Raw genomic sequence first — 16,189 nt, forward strand, 5'->3', positions numbered from 1 at the left:
CTTCTCTTCCTCCATCTGCTCATGCAACATATCCAACAGTAAAATACAAAAAGAGACAAAAATATCAATTTACCAAAGAAGTGTTTTCCTTGATTGAAGAAATCTGCATTTGTTTCCCTAATCTGCCAGCTTTGCCCACTTTGCCTCCCTGTCTGACAAAGCTGTGTGTGTTTTTTGAATTCATAGATATTAACTGGGGTTATCCATTCTCGTATTGCCTCCTGAAACTGTAGTTCAATCCAGTCCATTCTGAACATGCACTAGTATGATGAATGCTACTGACTGATGAGCACCACCAATTGTGCAAGTGTAGTAGTTTTGCATGAATGAGAAAGCTGAACTGCTGACATTTTCTGTTTAACCACTACTGTGTCTTATATAGTAATAGCCAAGTGGCTCTGATCTGTGGACACTTAAATCCAGAGTTTGGAGCCATGAACAGAAAAGACAGATCTTACTACGCAGCTTTAAAATGCCCAAATGGGTTGCAGAAAAAATATGAAATCTAAAAAAAAACAACATAGGGTGGGGTTTAAAAAAAAGATAAAAGGAGCATCTGTAGCTTTAACCGGATGTCCTCAGTGGCTGTTCTGATTACTGTTCCACAGTTTAGCCAGTAATCCAGGCTTTGTTTCTGTAAATAAAAGGTGGGAGGAGGGAGCAGGGTCCTCTCTGGAACTGTTTTGGCCTTTGAGGGAGGTCTCATCAGGGCCAGGGCCAGAAGCAAATACTGGACCTGCATGACTCATCCAGGCCTGGCTACTTGCTATTTTTCAACAGAAGGACACGCCCAAGACAGTGTAGTGTAGTGGTTAGAGTTTCAGAGTAGGATCTGGAAGATCAAATCACCACTCTGCTGTGGAAGCTCACACAGTCTCAGCTAAACCTACCTCTCAGAGTGGTTGTGAAGATAATATGATGAATGATGTAAGTTGCTTTTGGAGAAAGGCTGGGTATATATGAAGTAAATTAGTAACTATAGATGAAGATGAGGAGCAGAAAGAAAGGTATTTGGAGGCTACCAGAAGGAAAGAAAGAGGAAATAGTGTAGGAGAGGAGATACAGGGGAAAGTGAAGTACCCTTTGCAAGTCCTTGCAGTTTCCCCACCATGTGACTGGCTCTGGCAAAACTAGCACCACGCAACTGGGTCATAGGGGAGAGGCTGCGGGGGGGGGGGCACAGTGAAGACCAGGGGACAGACAAAGATGGCCCCTATATACAAGTTTCTGAGCTGGAAAAGCAGGCATAGACAGCAAACCTCATTCAATTTTTTTCCCCTAATCACTGACAAAAAACTTAAGGCTGTTAAAAGCTGAGAATCTCAGTTTGAAAAGAAATGCTTGGCTAAGCTGCCTATGGAAACAGGCTATTTGTTATGGGAGGCAAAGGAACTTTGCTTCTTGGATAGGCAATTGAATCTTTTTTCAGATTTAAGTTGTTAAAAGATCATGATGAATGGCTAATAATAACTGCTTTCTGTCTGAATAAACCATTTAGAAAGCAACTAGAATAATTCACTGCATTTGTGCCATTCAAAGCATTTATTTGCATAAGTGTACTAGTACAATATATCACACAACTCATAAGCAAAAAGCCTACTCAGTTGGTCTGTATTCTCATTTTTATTAAGAGCTAGTTTCTATTTCCATAGAGACATCTGAAAAATCCACATTCTCCTGCTCAGGACGGAGTGAGCAGGAGCATCACATGATCTTTTTAAAAAACCGTTTTTGTATCTATGTTCAGTAAAATTGAGAAAAAAGGAAACCAAGGGGGAAAAATCTAAATACAAAATAGTTGTACAAGCAACCATCAAACCCTGACTTATATAGATACAAATGCAAAGCCACCAAACTATTATTAAACCATAGTTTCAACATATATTTAGCTATTTAACAACAACAACAACATTCAATTTATATACCGCCCTTCAGGACAACTTAATGCCCACTCAAAGCAGTTTACAAAGTATGTTATTATAATCCCCACAACAAAACACCCTGTGAGGGCTGAGAGAGCTCCAGAGAACTGTGACTCACCCAAGGTTACCCAGCTGGCTTCAAGTGGAGGAGTGGGGAATCAAACCTGGTTCTCCAGATTAGAGTCCCACACTCTTAACCACTACACCAAACTGTTTTCAATGCAGATAATAAATAATAAGTAACAATAACAATTCAAATTTTGATTTTTTTCCCCCTCTCAGTAAATAAGTTAATTTTATTGTGGTATAAATTTCTTTAATCTTTTCCAATCATAAATAAATACTGGGTGGAGAGATCTTCTTCCAGGATCGCATAAAGTTTATGCTTGCTGTCATTACAGAATATAGAAGAATGCCATGATATTTCCTTGGGATGGTTGTAAGGTTATTTAAGTTTTTATTTAATTATGCACATTAATAGTTACAATATCGAGAGAAAGTCATTAAACACTGATAACTAAGAGATCTTCTGTTACATATTAATAATACTTTACATGCCCTTGTAACCATGAATTTTCTTACAAATGAGTATTTCATCTTGGATTTCCATTAAAGGTTGATATACTAAATGATAACAAATCTTAACCTTATTATAGAGGATTTATATCATAAACATAGATGATTGAACTACATTGATAATGATTAGATTATTAATAAAAATACTGTTTAAGGAAGATATTTTCTATATATATAATAATGATTAAATAAGTATTATTATGAAGTCAAACCTTTTACCCATCGTTTACAGATATCAATAGAAGAACCAACAATGATAATATATGCTCATTATTGTAACCCTTATAAACCTTGCTAAATTAACCCCATTTCCCCTCCCCTCTCCCTCTGTCCCCTCTTACTTTACTAAATAGTGCTATTTAAATTGGATTAATTAAGTTGCTTAATAACAGTTCTCTATAGCCCAAGAGTAACCCCCATAGACTATTTGGCCTACTACTACCAACTTGAAGCACTGTAAATAACTGGGGGCCCAGTCTGTGAGCTCCATTCCCTCCCCACCATACCTCTAATCTGATATTACATATATGCATTTTACAGTCATAACATTTTACAGGATATTTTAGTTTGCTATCAACTTGGATTTTAACATTTCAGTCTGTTTTTTCTTTCTTGTTAAATGTGTCTTGCTTGGGTCTTGTTTTCCTTAAAGGGTGTTAACGCACTGAGCATTTTTCTTTTCTGTGATGTTCTGTCTCTGATTGAAAAAGTCTCAATGCCAAGATCTTGCAGTAATGTCTTTCCAGCTTCCTGATCTAAAACTTGGTAGATTGTATCTTGTATTTTGACTTGAAGATGTGTATAATTAGTCCATTTATATTTTATTTGGGCTTTTCTCAATGCTTCTGTTGTAGATTTGAGTTCTTTTCTTTTCTTTAATATTGTGGATGGCAAGTCTGTAAGGATTTGAATATTTGTCCTTTTGTAGGGGATTGATCCTTTATTTCTTGCTATTTCTAGTATTTTGTTCCTTGTCTTCCAGTCTGGGATTGTGGCTAATATATCTCTTGGTTTGTTATACTTTGGATTATTTTGTGACCCCAGGTGAAAAGCCTTGGTGATTATAGGAGTTGCTCCCTTTTCAAGTTGTAAATGCTGTGACAGCCATGATTCTAAAAAGGAGGGTAGATCTGCATTATCAGATATCTTCTCATCAAAATTTCTGAATTTAAGGTTAGATAGTTTTGTCTGGATTTCCAATTGTAATAGTCTTTCTTGTAGCTGTTTAGTTTCTTGTTGTAAAATGGCTATTTCAGATCGCAGTGAATTGCTTAATATAAGGGCACGATTAGCCTTTTGTGCTACTTTGTCTATAGCCGATTTTATTTCAGCAAGTTGTTCCTCAAAGAGTTGAAGAATAGTTGAGACTTTACTCATAATTTTTTGCTCCAATTGAGCAAGCATTCTGGTTAGTATTGGGTCTGCTGAGCTAGATAAGTTGGGTAGTTTATTCTTATCCTTGCTGTTTTCAGCAGCCATTTTGGATGTTGCACTTTTCTTCTCTGCTGCTTGCTGCAAGGCTGGGAAGAATCCCTGAAGCTTTTTTGAAGTGTTTGCCTTCATTTTTTCCTTCTCAAGGTTTTGTTTGCTCATATTTCTTTCTTTATTCACTTTTGAATTCTGTTATGACATTTTATTTTGAGGCTTTAGGGTGAGGAGGGATGGAGCTAACTTTCCAAGCTTCCTTCTCCCTTGGAACCGAAGCCACGCCCCCCGTTGTAAGGTTATTTAATAAGAATATATCAGAGAATACTGTGATGTTCAAATTAAGAGCTGTTCAACTATGTTGAACAGAGCTATGTACTGCTAGTATTCAACACCCTGGAACAGTTCCAACACATATGGAGGCACATATGCCTCCATCTGCTTTCAATGCCAACATTTATTTATGCAATTTTTATAAATTTTGCCAAACTTTTATTTGCAAGGGGGTTTGTAAACCAATACAATGACCATATTGCCATTGGCAACAAATACATACACACTATACTTACAAATGCATAGATCCGCTTCTTCATTATCGCACAAACTAAGTGAGATACAAACAGTTAAGAATAAACACATATATAACAATGTAGCACACTCAAATACTGTCAATTACCAAATACTGTCCATTACCATAATAGTGGACCCAGCCATCATAATTGCACATAATTCCATGACAGAGAGAGTACTCTTCTTTTGTCTCTAATATTGTGCTCTTGCTATTTAGTCCACTAGATTTAGTCCTGCCTCCCACTTCCAGTTCTTTACATGATGAAGCATGTTTGGCCATGTTTTCCCACCCACACAGCTGGACAGCCACTACCTACACAGAGCGCAAGCATGGGTGGGAAAGAAATCAGTATATTTTATAGGGGCTTGCGGATCCCAAGGGGAAAATCCAGAGGCTGGACTAAAAGCCTGATACCGTGACATGATCTATTTATAACATTTTAGAAACAAAATAGATTTTTTCCTTTTATATCTGCTGAGATTATATGTATGGGATGAGATTGAGAAGACAGTGGGCTATGTCATAATATTTGTAACATATCCAGGGCAATGGGCCTCCAGAAAATTCGAGAAAAGCTGGAACTCATGACACCAACTCTGACAGGCCTGTTGTAGTCCTTCTGTGCCATTGTTCATCAACTGAGTTTGGGGGCAATGGCCTCGAAAGCTGTAAATGGATATAGTTCCAATAGTTAGAGCAGTAAGCTTCTTTGATTCACACATCTAAGACTAAAATATTCTTCCAGTCCTATCAATGAACAACACCTAAAGCAGAATCTCAGCCGTGGAGAAAGAGAGGCCATAAACAGCCTCCAAAATAATTCTGGCATCGTAATCAAGGAAGCTGACAAAGGCGGAGCAGTTGTCATCATGGACAAACAAAATTATATACAAGAAGCAGAAAGACAACTCTCCAACACAACATTCTATAAAATACTACCTTCTGACCCCACGGAGCAATACAAAAGGGAACTCAATAAAATATTAAAAACACTCCCCACGGACATACAAGAATGCATCCATATGGACACACCCCAGGAACCACGACCAGGAAGATTCTACCTACTACCCAAAATCCACAAACCAGGTAACCCAGGACGCCCAATTGTTTCAGGAAAATGCACCATCACAGTAGGAGTCTCGGGATACATGGACTCTATCCTCAGGCCCTATGCCACAAGCACACGCAGCTACTTACGGGACACCACTGACTTCCTCAGGAAAATACAGTCCATTGACAACCTGCCAGATGACACCATCCTAGCAACCATGGATGTGGAGGCCCTGTACACCAATATCCCACATGCAGATGGACTGCAAGCCATACGGAATATTATCACGGACAAAACCACAGCACACCTCGCCACTGAACTTTGTCACTTCGTACTCACTCACAATTACTTCGAATTTGGTGACAACTTATATCTACAGGTGAATGGCACAGCCATGGGCACACGCATGGCACCACAATATGCTAACATATTCATGGCGGACTTGGAGCAACGCTTCCTCAGCTCCCATCCACTGGAACCACTACTATACTTAAGATTCCTGGATGACATCTTCATCATTTGGACCCATGGGAAGGAAGCCCTTGAGAGATTTCATCAGGACTTCAATAACTTTCACCCTACTATCAACCTAAGCCTGGACCACTCTACACAACAGGTACACTTCCTGGACACCACTGTACAACTACATAATGGACGAATAAATACCACCTTATACTGGAAACCAACAGACCGATACTCATATCTACATGCCTCCAGCTTCCACCCTAAACATACCACTCGGTCTATTGTCTACAGCCAAGCCTTACGTTACAACCGTATCTGCTCTGATGCTCTCGACCGAGACTCACACTTAAGAGATTTACAACAAGCATTTTTGAGACTACAGTACCCACCAAATGAAGTGAAGAAACAAATCAACAGGGCCAGACTAGTACCCAGAAACAGTCTGCTCCAGGACATACCTAAAGGAACTAACAACAGAACACCACTGGTTGTCACCTATAGCTCCCAGCTCAAACCCATCCAACGTATCATCAGGGAGCTACAACCCATCCTGGAAAATGATACCTCTCTCTCAGAAGTCCTGGGTGGAAGACCTTTCCTTGCCTACAGACAGCCCCCCAATCTTAAACGACTTCTCACTTACAATCATGAATCGGCCAGCAGGGCCACCAGCACAGGTACCAGGCCCTGCAACAGACCCAGATGCCAGCTCTGCCCCTATATCTACCCAGGGAATACAATTACAGGACCCAATGGCATCAACTACACTGTCTCTGGCTCTTACAGCTGCTCATCCTCCAATCTGATATATGCCCTCATGTGCCAACAATGTCCTTCTGCTCTGTACATTGGACAAACCAGCCAACCTCTACGCAAAAGAATAAATGGACACAAATCTGACATTAGAAATGGAAACGTCCAAAAACCGGTGGGAGAACACTTCAATCTACCAGGACATTCCACCAAAGACTTAAAAGTCGCTGTGGTTCAACAGAAACCCTTCAAAAACAAAATCCAACGGGAGGCTGCTGAATTGGAATTCATATGCAAATTTGACTCTGTCAAGCTGGGACTGAATAGAGACTATGAATGGTTATCACATTATCACAGGTAACAGATTTCCTTTACAGAGGCGTGGTCTGGGGGAGCCCAGAGACGCCTGGTGTGGGCTTTGTTTGTCAATTATCTCAGCCTGAGTGCCTGTGGGCTTTCGGGGACCACAGTTCTCTTTGTCAGATGCAGCTGGCAGGGAGAGCTGTGGTTATCGAGGGCTTATACTACATAGGAATTGTATACCTTCACTGCGGCAAACTGACTCCACACCAAAAGGAGATGTTTACATTTACAAGCAAAGGAATGTTTTGATTGCCTTCACACTAATTGCATTCTGTCTTCTTGTGATATATGTCCTGTTCTTTCCCCTCCCCTCCTCTTCTGTATTTGACCAGTTCGGATCAGGCATCTGATGAAGAGAACTTGATTCTCGAAAGCTTATGCTAAAATAAAATTGGTTAGTCTTAAAGGTGCTACTGGACTCTTTTTGATTTTGCTACTACAGACTAACACGGCTAACTCCTCTGGATCTATGATCAATGAACCTGTATTTCTTCTTTTATTATTTCTAGATAGTTGCGATTTCAGTATTGTTATTGATCCAGAGGAGTTAGCCGTTGTTAGTCTGTAGTAGCAAGATAGAAGAGTCCAGTAGCACCTTTAAGACTAACTAACTTTACTGTAACATAAGCCTTCAAGAATCACAGTTCTCTTCGTCAGATGCATGGAGGGTAAGAAACTCTTTTCTATTTTGCTACTACAGACTAACACGGCTAACTCCTCTGGATCTATGACCATGGAAAGCACTGCATTCAGCTAAATGGAGAGGAAATCCATCAACCTCATGAAGAAACTGGCACAAATACAATTGCATTTGACAAAGAGAACTGTGATTCTCAAAAGCTTATGCTACAGTAAAGTTGGTTAGTCTTAAAGGTGCCACTGGACTCTTTTCTATTATTGTTATTGTTATTATTGTTGTTGTTATTAATGTCATTTCTCTCTAAGACTCAGGGTGGATTACATAGTGTGAGATTAGTACGGTCAGTACCAAGGACGTTTCAATAAACAATGACATAGGGTAAATAAATGGAAGTTTACAAAAAACGTAACATTAGAACCAATCCAATATATAGTTGAAGAAATGCTGAAACAGAGCATAAGCAATTCTAGGACTGACAACATAGAACTACCCAGTAGGGTCATGCTTAAAGCAACAGGTAGTACATAGGAGCACAGATAGTGCAGATTTTGTTCTTTTGCAATTTGTGGGAAAGGTCCCGATGCCCAATACACTGTTATTACCATGCTAGATTTCTTTGCATCTTATGAAGAACAGATTTTTTTCAACCTGAGGTGTATCCCATTCTTGGAGCGCATAACAAGCTGAACAACAGGAACTGGAGGATTTGCTGGGTCTGGTAGGAGTTCAAACTGGAGCAAAGTCAAGGCCAGAGCTACTTTCATCTCCATCATAGCAAACTGTTGTCCAATGCAGTTCCTGGACAAAAAGAGTGAAGGAACAGCATTACATTTTTAAGGACAGGATGCATTGGTAGAAAGAACCTATATGGCAGTGTACGACTCTGTAAACCCAAGCATTACGAGAGACTTCCATTTTTTAGTATAGAGAAAGGCCTTCTAATCTGCCTTGATTCTGATCCTTAAGCATATTCAAGGTAACTGGCTTTCTGAAATTGTGGGTTTCCTTTCTATAATGTATTTAAGGTGACATAAAAGATTAAATATGATATCAAAAGCCTCAAGAAAGCTTATCAGCACTAACGAAACAAGTTTTAAACCAAAGAAAACACAGCAAAATATGACAGAAGTAAAAGAAAATTAAAACAGCTGAAGACACCATTAAAAATCATTAGCCAATGATTTAAAATTCACACAGTAAGATTTATCTTACAGATGAAAAGCCGTTCTGAAATTAAAACGGTTTTAACTTTCTGATGAAGTGAAATGTGGAGTAGGGGAGGTGAATGTCTCTAGAAACACAGATACTGAGAAGTCACAGAACAGTTTGGATCCACAAAAGCCTAGGTAACAGCTGATATAGGAGACACACACACATTTTCTTATGCTCGTCTCCATCTGTTCCATGTACTATAGCAGAGGATCACTTCCAGAACAGATGAAGGAGAGCACAGAAGGAAAGAAGGCATATGATCCATGCCAATGTAATATATTACTACATTTAGTAATGACCCCAATCCCCCCCCATTCGTTTCTATGTGTGCTTCTGAAACATAAGCCAGGGGTGGTAGGGCTGTAACTAGACATGGGCACGAACCAAAAAAAATTACAGAACCAGAGGATCGTGGTTCAGTGCAGACCACGATCCCGAATTCCCGAACAGCAATGAACATGTCCTGTTCCTGAACCCGGATCGTGGATCGTGGATTGTGGATCGTGAAACCCAGCCTGGGAGCCCATGGCTATTTATAAGCATGGGTCCCATTCAGCAACACAGGAGGTCTATGTTTGGCCATCAGAGCTGCCTATCAGGGTTTGCAGGGATGAGATTGGAGTGCCCATGGCTACAGAACACTCCCTTCCCCCTCCCTCCCCTGGGTGTCTTCTCCCAACTGGTGACTGCTTTGCTGCTCCGTGGTTGGAAGGAAGCCCTGCTGATCAAGGAAAGCTGGGCTTCCATTCGGGTTTCCAGGACGACAGAAGGAGGGCAAACAGAGCTCAGGCATTCCCCTGGCTCCGTTGCCAGGGGAATAGATTGCTGGCGCCTGAGTGTCTGGATCCCCAAATCGAGCCCGAACGCCATGATCCAGGCCTCTCCCGACCGCTGGATCATTGGCCGTGGATGATCATGATTAGAGATGGGCACGATCCCAGAAAAAAATACCGATTAAGCCGTTCGTGGATCCGGGCTGCTGCCGAACCCAGGCCACCGATTCTAACCGGTCAAGTCCCATTTCCGATCCAGAATCAGGAAGGCCAAAGCGGGAGGGCACCCCGCTGTTTCCAGTGATATAGGAATGGTAGTTGGTGGCAGTGGCCACCAGTCCCAGCGGGCAGGGGGAGGAGGCGATGAGCCGCCTCCCTTCAGGGAGGGAAGGGACATTCACACACACACACACACACACACACTTAGAGTAGAGGGGTGGGAAGGTTTTAACCTGGCAACGAGCCGCCTCCCCACAGGGAGGGGACATTCCCAGGGCCGGATCTACGGTTGCCAGTGCCCAGGGCAACCGTTGTCAGGCTCTTGCGCGTACGCGTGCGCTCCTGGGTGCCCCCCCTGCCCACGCAGCAAGCCGGCAGTCCCAGTGTGTTGTGGAGCTGGCGGCAGTGTGAGTGGCTCGGCGGCTGCCCTCACCATTCACCTGCCCTGCAAGACAAGGGGCGGCCGGCTTGCCCGCGCGCCCCTTGTCCTGGGGAAAGGCAAAAGGCGCAGGCAGCCTCCCAGCCACCCGCACTGCCTTTTGCCTTTCCCGAGGACAACGGGCGGCTGGCTTGCCCACACGCCCCTTGTCCTGGGGAAAGACAAATGGCGCGGGCGGCTTCCCAGCCTCCTGCACTGCCTTTTGCCTTTCCTTTGTGCCCATGGCTTCAGAACACCCCCTTCCCCCTCCCTCCCCTGGGTTGCTGCTCCGTGGTTGGAAGGAAGCCTGCTAATCAAGGAAAGCTGGGCTTCCATTCATGTTTTGAGGGCGACGGAAGGAGAGCAAACACAGCTCATCCCCCTGGCTCCGTTGCCCCGGGAATAAATTACTGGCACCAGAGTGTCTGCAATTCCGAACAGAAACCGATATATCCGATCAAGTCCCGAACAAGCAAACCCCCAACTGCTGGATCGGTTGCCATAGACGGAACCGATTAGCTAAGTCATGATGGCGCAAATGCCAAAATCGGGTTTTTTTAAAAATCGTAATTCAGATCGTATCCATGATCGTCTAATCATGATCCGCCGGGTCACTATCGCGCGCTCGCCATTTTCATGGGTTTTTTATGTTCGTAATGCGGATCGTGCCCATCTCTAGCTGTAACATCCCTTCATGAGTTCATTTGGGTACATCTGTTCTTTTAAACTCTTGAAAGATATCTGTAGCCACTATAGCTTTTTGACAGGAAAAGGACAGATTAACATTTTTTAATTTCTCTTCAGAGGAGGAATGCTTTCTTACTGCAACAGAAGCAAAGCACACGACTGTACACAAGGATAACAAGGATGACAATTTAGGAACATTACAATCTGTCAACCACTTGACCTCAGGGCTATCTAAAGTGAAAGTGAATTTAATTTGTTAAGACTGGTTCACTTACAACCATGGCACACCTCTTTTCCTCAAGTATAGAGATAGTGTGTAAGAACTTCATTGAATGAAACAATTCCATGAACATACCTCTCTGCAACATCCATTAATTCTAGTGGCATCTTTTTGAACCATTGTAATCATAGAATTCTCAGCTGGAATGCCTGTTCGTATAATACTTTCCACCATAATATCCCCTGTACTTAGGAGCAATTAAGAGTGCTTGAATGAAGGTCATTCTCCTGTGTGAACTGATCCATAGGCACATCCTTTAGGAGTGATTAGTTGAATTGAAAATTCAACTCAACTCTGCATATTTATCAACTTTATATTGTTTACATTACTTCTTCATGCTATGGTGAAAATCAAAGCATGGGGGAAAGTCCCTGATTATCCACAATGACTTCCTATATTAATTCAGTGGCAGATAATTGGAATGTTGTTATTCACACAAAGTATTTTTGTGTAAAACACATTTGAAACAACCATGGCTGGAGAGAGGTGTGAGAATGTGACAATTTGGATGTGATCCACAATTGCCAGTCTATGGCAAAAAAATTGTGACCTTGTAAATAATCTAAGGAGTAAAAAAACAGGTTCATGTGTAAACAAATATTATCACCTTGGACCAGCAGAAAAAGGCAGGAAAGCAAATGGATGGCGACCAGATGAGTTTTCTGGGGAAAACCTCAGGGGTTCAAAGACCTGAAAGAGAAAATGTGAACATCTGCAATGACATGGCCATCATGTGACTCCTAGGAGCATGGTAGTCATTGGAAAACCCTGCATGTGTCAGTTCACAGACTGTGGTCAACTCATCATATGTGTCCATCACCACATCCAAATTTCAACTTTTGCACTCTACTTTTTCCTCCAACCCAAATGCTACACTTGCAAGCACAGGCTGCTAATACTGAATGCTGGATCCTGAATGTGATATAGATGCTGGTCTACGGACTAGGCCCAGCAATATTTTCTGTGTTTTTCTGCAGCAATCCAAAAGTTGTATGAAGAGGCCTTTGGGTCACAACATCAGTTTTATTTACCCCTTGTCAAAGTCATGATATCCAACTTTTGTTGCTTCCTTAGAAATGTAAGCTTTATATGAAATTTAATGAAGCAAGTTGGAATTCCCATTATAAGATGTTTCAAAGACCTATATTTTACCCACAGCCTTTCATATGGTATAGAATTATTGGCTTGAAAATTCATCTAAAGGATGATATACACTAAAGAATAAATAAAATATTCCTTCAGACAGTAGACTAGAAACACAGCATGAGAGGTTGAGAAAAAAACACTAATTTATATTACGTTTTTATCCCACACTTCTTCCAAGGAACTTATGGTGGTACACATTTCTCCTTAGAACTATTTATCTTCTGAATTAGGTTAGGCTGAGAGAGAGAGTGACTGTTTTAAGACCACTCTTCCTTCTTTGGTTTCATTCAAGTTTGCAGTCTGCTTAAGAGAAAGTTACATATGTGTGTGTGAAATAACTAGGTTAGCTCTAATTGATTATTTTTTTAGTGTGAATTTAATCTCTAGTATATGAGCAATTCTTTTTAATAGTTAACCTAAATATTCTGTTACTGAATCTGTAATATACTCTATGATATCTATAATTCTTAAAAGTGTTGCCAATGTTCTCCAGTATCCTCAGTCTTGGCAGTTCCATTTTAAATTTCCATTTCTTTCATGAACCTATTTATTTTATATGAATTATTACATCAGGATGGTTCCATGCTTCAGGGTTTCTGTGGAGGCCAGGTATATTCAATCCAACTAGGGAACCTGAATAAAAAAGGAACAATATTTATTATCATAAATATGTATAAATAGGTAGAATGCCATAGTTTTATTACACATCTTGAGAATGCTGTATAATTAGGATTTCTAGGAAGTAGAATGAATAAATACATCTTTCAGCAACCATGTCTTTTTACCAGCAAGTTTACATGAGTCTGCCATAGCTTAGTCATCACAGTGGTTTGGGGAAGGGGAACAAGAATTTAAAAAAAAATATATGGGAATGACCATTTGGATAGTATCTATTCCATTTCTACCTCAATAAATCATGTACAAATATGTATAACTTGAGGAGAATCAGGGTGAAGGTCTTTCTGCAAAGTGTTGATGGGCAAGGAATAGTGTTGCCAGGTCCTCTTACTCTCCTAGTGGGAGGGAGGGGCATGCTGCATGTATTCTCATGCCAGCATGATGATGTCACTTCCTGGAAGTGATGTTATTGCGCAAAGGTGGGGAGCACATGTGCGTGTTGCATGGGCTGATTCAGGTCCCAATTCAGTCAGTTTGAGGCCCAAGTCAGTCCACTGTGAAGCACGTGCATGCTCTCGGGGCAGTGCAGTGACATCAGTGACTTCATCGTGCCAGCCCTGGGAGCATGCCCTGGAGGCCTGTTCCCCACCTTTCCCTCCTGCCGGCCAGGTAAGTGGTGGCAAGGGGTGAAAGGTGGGAGCGGGGGATCCCTCGCCCCAACCAGGGGAATGGGATTCCTAGCAAGGAAAGTGCAAGCACAACATGGAAAATTGACCTGGTTGCCTTGGCAATGGGACTGAGTTTTCCCTTCTTCCATTTTGAGTAAAGACAACATGCATTCCTTGCTCTCACTGACACCATCATGTAGCCATTAGTTACATGGTACCTCAACATCAACATCTCACTAATGACTGGGAGAATATGAAATTAGTTCCAGTTTTTTTAAAAAACATACCTGCAATGTCCACAGTCAAAACTGAACCAGACAAAATTATTTGATACTACTATTTAAAATGTGTTTAGATTATGTTGGCCTTAGTTAATTAGTTGTAAATTATGATGGGAGGGGAAAAGAAAAAAGGAATTAAAGTTCTATAATGTCGTACAGATACTTGCATCCTACCACCCTGTTTGATCAAGTTTGAAGCCTTCTTCTGCCCTAAGAAGAGTTCCAAATTCCTTCAACAGAAATGCCTCTTCCTCTGGCTTCATGCTTTTCAGAGTGGAGTGATAGTGTATACGACAATAAATACAACCACTTTAACTACAGGAGTGTTATTGATAGCTAGGAGCCAATTTCATCTTTGTTTCTAGAAGACTGAAAGAAATTTCTCTTACTTAAAAGACATTTCTGGACTAAAAATACAGAACAAAATTAGAGGTTTCTGATTTTTAAAAATCAGAATTTAAAAAGTTTAGGGCCAAGACACACATGACTGTGAAGATTCAAAATGTAACCACAGGATAGAGGGTTGGGAGGTCCAATATGAATCAGGGCTGAGAAAGGGAGCTTAACTCATTCCTTATGTGCCATTTTCTGGAGAGAAATCCTGCCCCCCCCTCCCCTCATTGACTGTTATTACAAGTTCAGCACTGTGATGCAGAGATGGTTCAAATGGCACCGCCACAAGTCTGTGGGCGCTCTGCATTCTCTTCTGGCCTCTCATGTGGTTTCCAATGGGCATTCCTGTCACTCATTGTAGAACTCGCCCCCCCCCCACCTGCCCCTCCAAATCCTGGGGGCTGCTCACAAGTGCTGCAGGCTTTCTGGTCCCACTTTTCAGGGAGGGGGAACCTGTTTCCCACTGTAGCGGCAGGGATTTGCAGGTGCACCAAGCTGCGGCCACCAGCCTGGTCCTCATTGGAAATAGGGGCTGGATGGGCGAGGGGGTGGGTGTTTGATCTGTCCTTTTTTTCTTTTTTAAATTTTTTATTTAATTTAATTAACTGAACAACAATAATACTATAACACTGTAACAACATAGAACAAATTAACAAGTATATATACAAAATGCCTCTCATAAATATCAGAGTTTTGACATATTATAAGTGTTAACGAAAAGTTATATAACCTTTAAAACTAGAAAAACTTAACATTAGTTTAGGGTAATCGAAGAAATGATAGATGTTTAGGAGGGTGTATATCATTAACAATTAAAAATTCAAAAAATGGAAACCATTTAGCTGCGAAATTAGTTTCTTTCGGACAGAGCTGTGATTGATGAATAATTTCTGAGACCTTATCTTGAATATAAAAATCCCATAGCTTAATTAGCCAATTTTCAATAGAGGGGACTTTAGGAGATTTCCAGCTGGATGCCAATAATGATTTAGCTGCCATTAAAAGATTACAGATTATCTCCTTCCTTATATTTGGGATATTTACAATTTCCCATTGGTTCAAAAAAATTAGTTTTGGGTCGAAAGGGATAGAGTATCCAGTAATTTCTTGAATATTCTTTAGGATTTCCTTCCAGAATTTCTCAATATATGGGCAAGCCCACCAACAGTGTGCAAAAGAACCCACTTCACCACAGCCTTTCCAGCAGAGTTCGGAACGCTTTGGAGAAATTAGGAGAGTTTTGGGGGGGTTAAATAACAGCGGTGGAGAATTTTATAAGATTGGATTTTGAAAGAAATAATGTTAGATTGTAATAAATTGGAAGTCCAGATTGCTTTCCATTGAGCTGTGGATATTTCTGAAATACAGTCTAATTGCCAATTCTGTTGATATTTTAACAGTTTGAGTTCAAATGTATTTAAAAGCACATTGTACAGTTTAGATATTAGTCCTTTCTGACTCATGTTTTCTTGTTTTAAGATAGCTTCAAAGTCCATCAAAGGTGTGTTAATTATTTGTGAAACCTTAATGTGGTTCATCATATGGGCTAATTGAAAGTATGTAAACCATTGTACTTTATGCTGCAGTTTATGCTCTATTTCTGACTTGCTTAGTATGCCTTTGTTTGAAGGGATATCTATAAGCCGGGTTATGTCTTTTTGTTGCCACATTTTTGCAAAGATTATAGATTGACCTGGCAGACACCAATTTTGGCCCAAGAAAGATGAA

General features: G+C 40.9%; 1 protein-coding gene across 1 annotated transcript in view; it reads right to left on the reverse strand.

The window, feature by feature from the left end:
- Positions 1-5,003: 5,003 nt before the first annotated feature.
- LOC129330367 (cytochrome P450 4B1-like) overlaps positions 5,004-16,189 on the reverse strand; it is a 43,788-nt gene continuing 32,602 nt past the window's right edge. The window contains exons 6-9 of the mRNA XM_054980397.1: positions 13,070-13,134; positions 11,963-12,045; positions 8,415-8,564; positions 5,004-5,160 (exon numbers count right to left, since the gene is read on the reverse strand). Of these exons, the coding sequence (XP_054836372.1) occupies positions 5,010-5,160; positions 8,415-8,564; positions 11,963-12,045; positions 13,070-13,134 (449 nt within the window). The 3' untranslated portion in view covers positions 5,004-5,009. The remainder of the gene's footprint in view (positions 5,161-8,414; positions 8,565-11,962; positions 12,046-13,069; positions 13,135-16,189) is intronic.

The sequence above is a fragment of the Eublepharis macularius genome, chromosome 5 (assembly GCF_028583425.1).
Source record: "Eublepharis macularius isolate TG4126 chromosome 5, MPM_Emac_v1.0, whole genome shotgun sequence".
Lineage (NCBI taxonomy): Eukaryota > Metazoa > Chordata > Lepidosauria > Squamata > Eublepharidae > Eublepharis > Eublepharis macularius.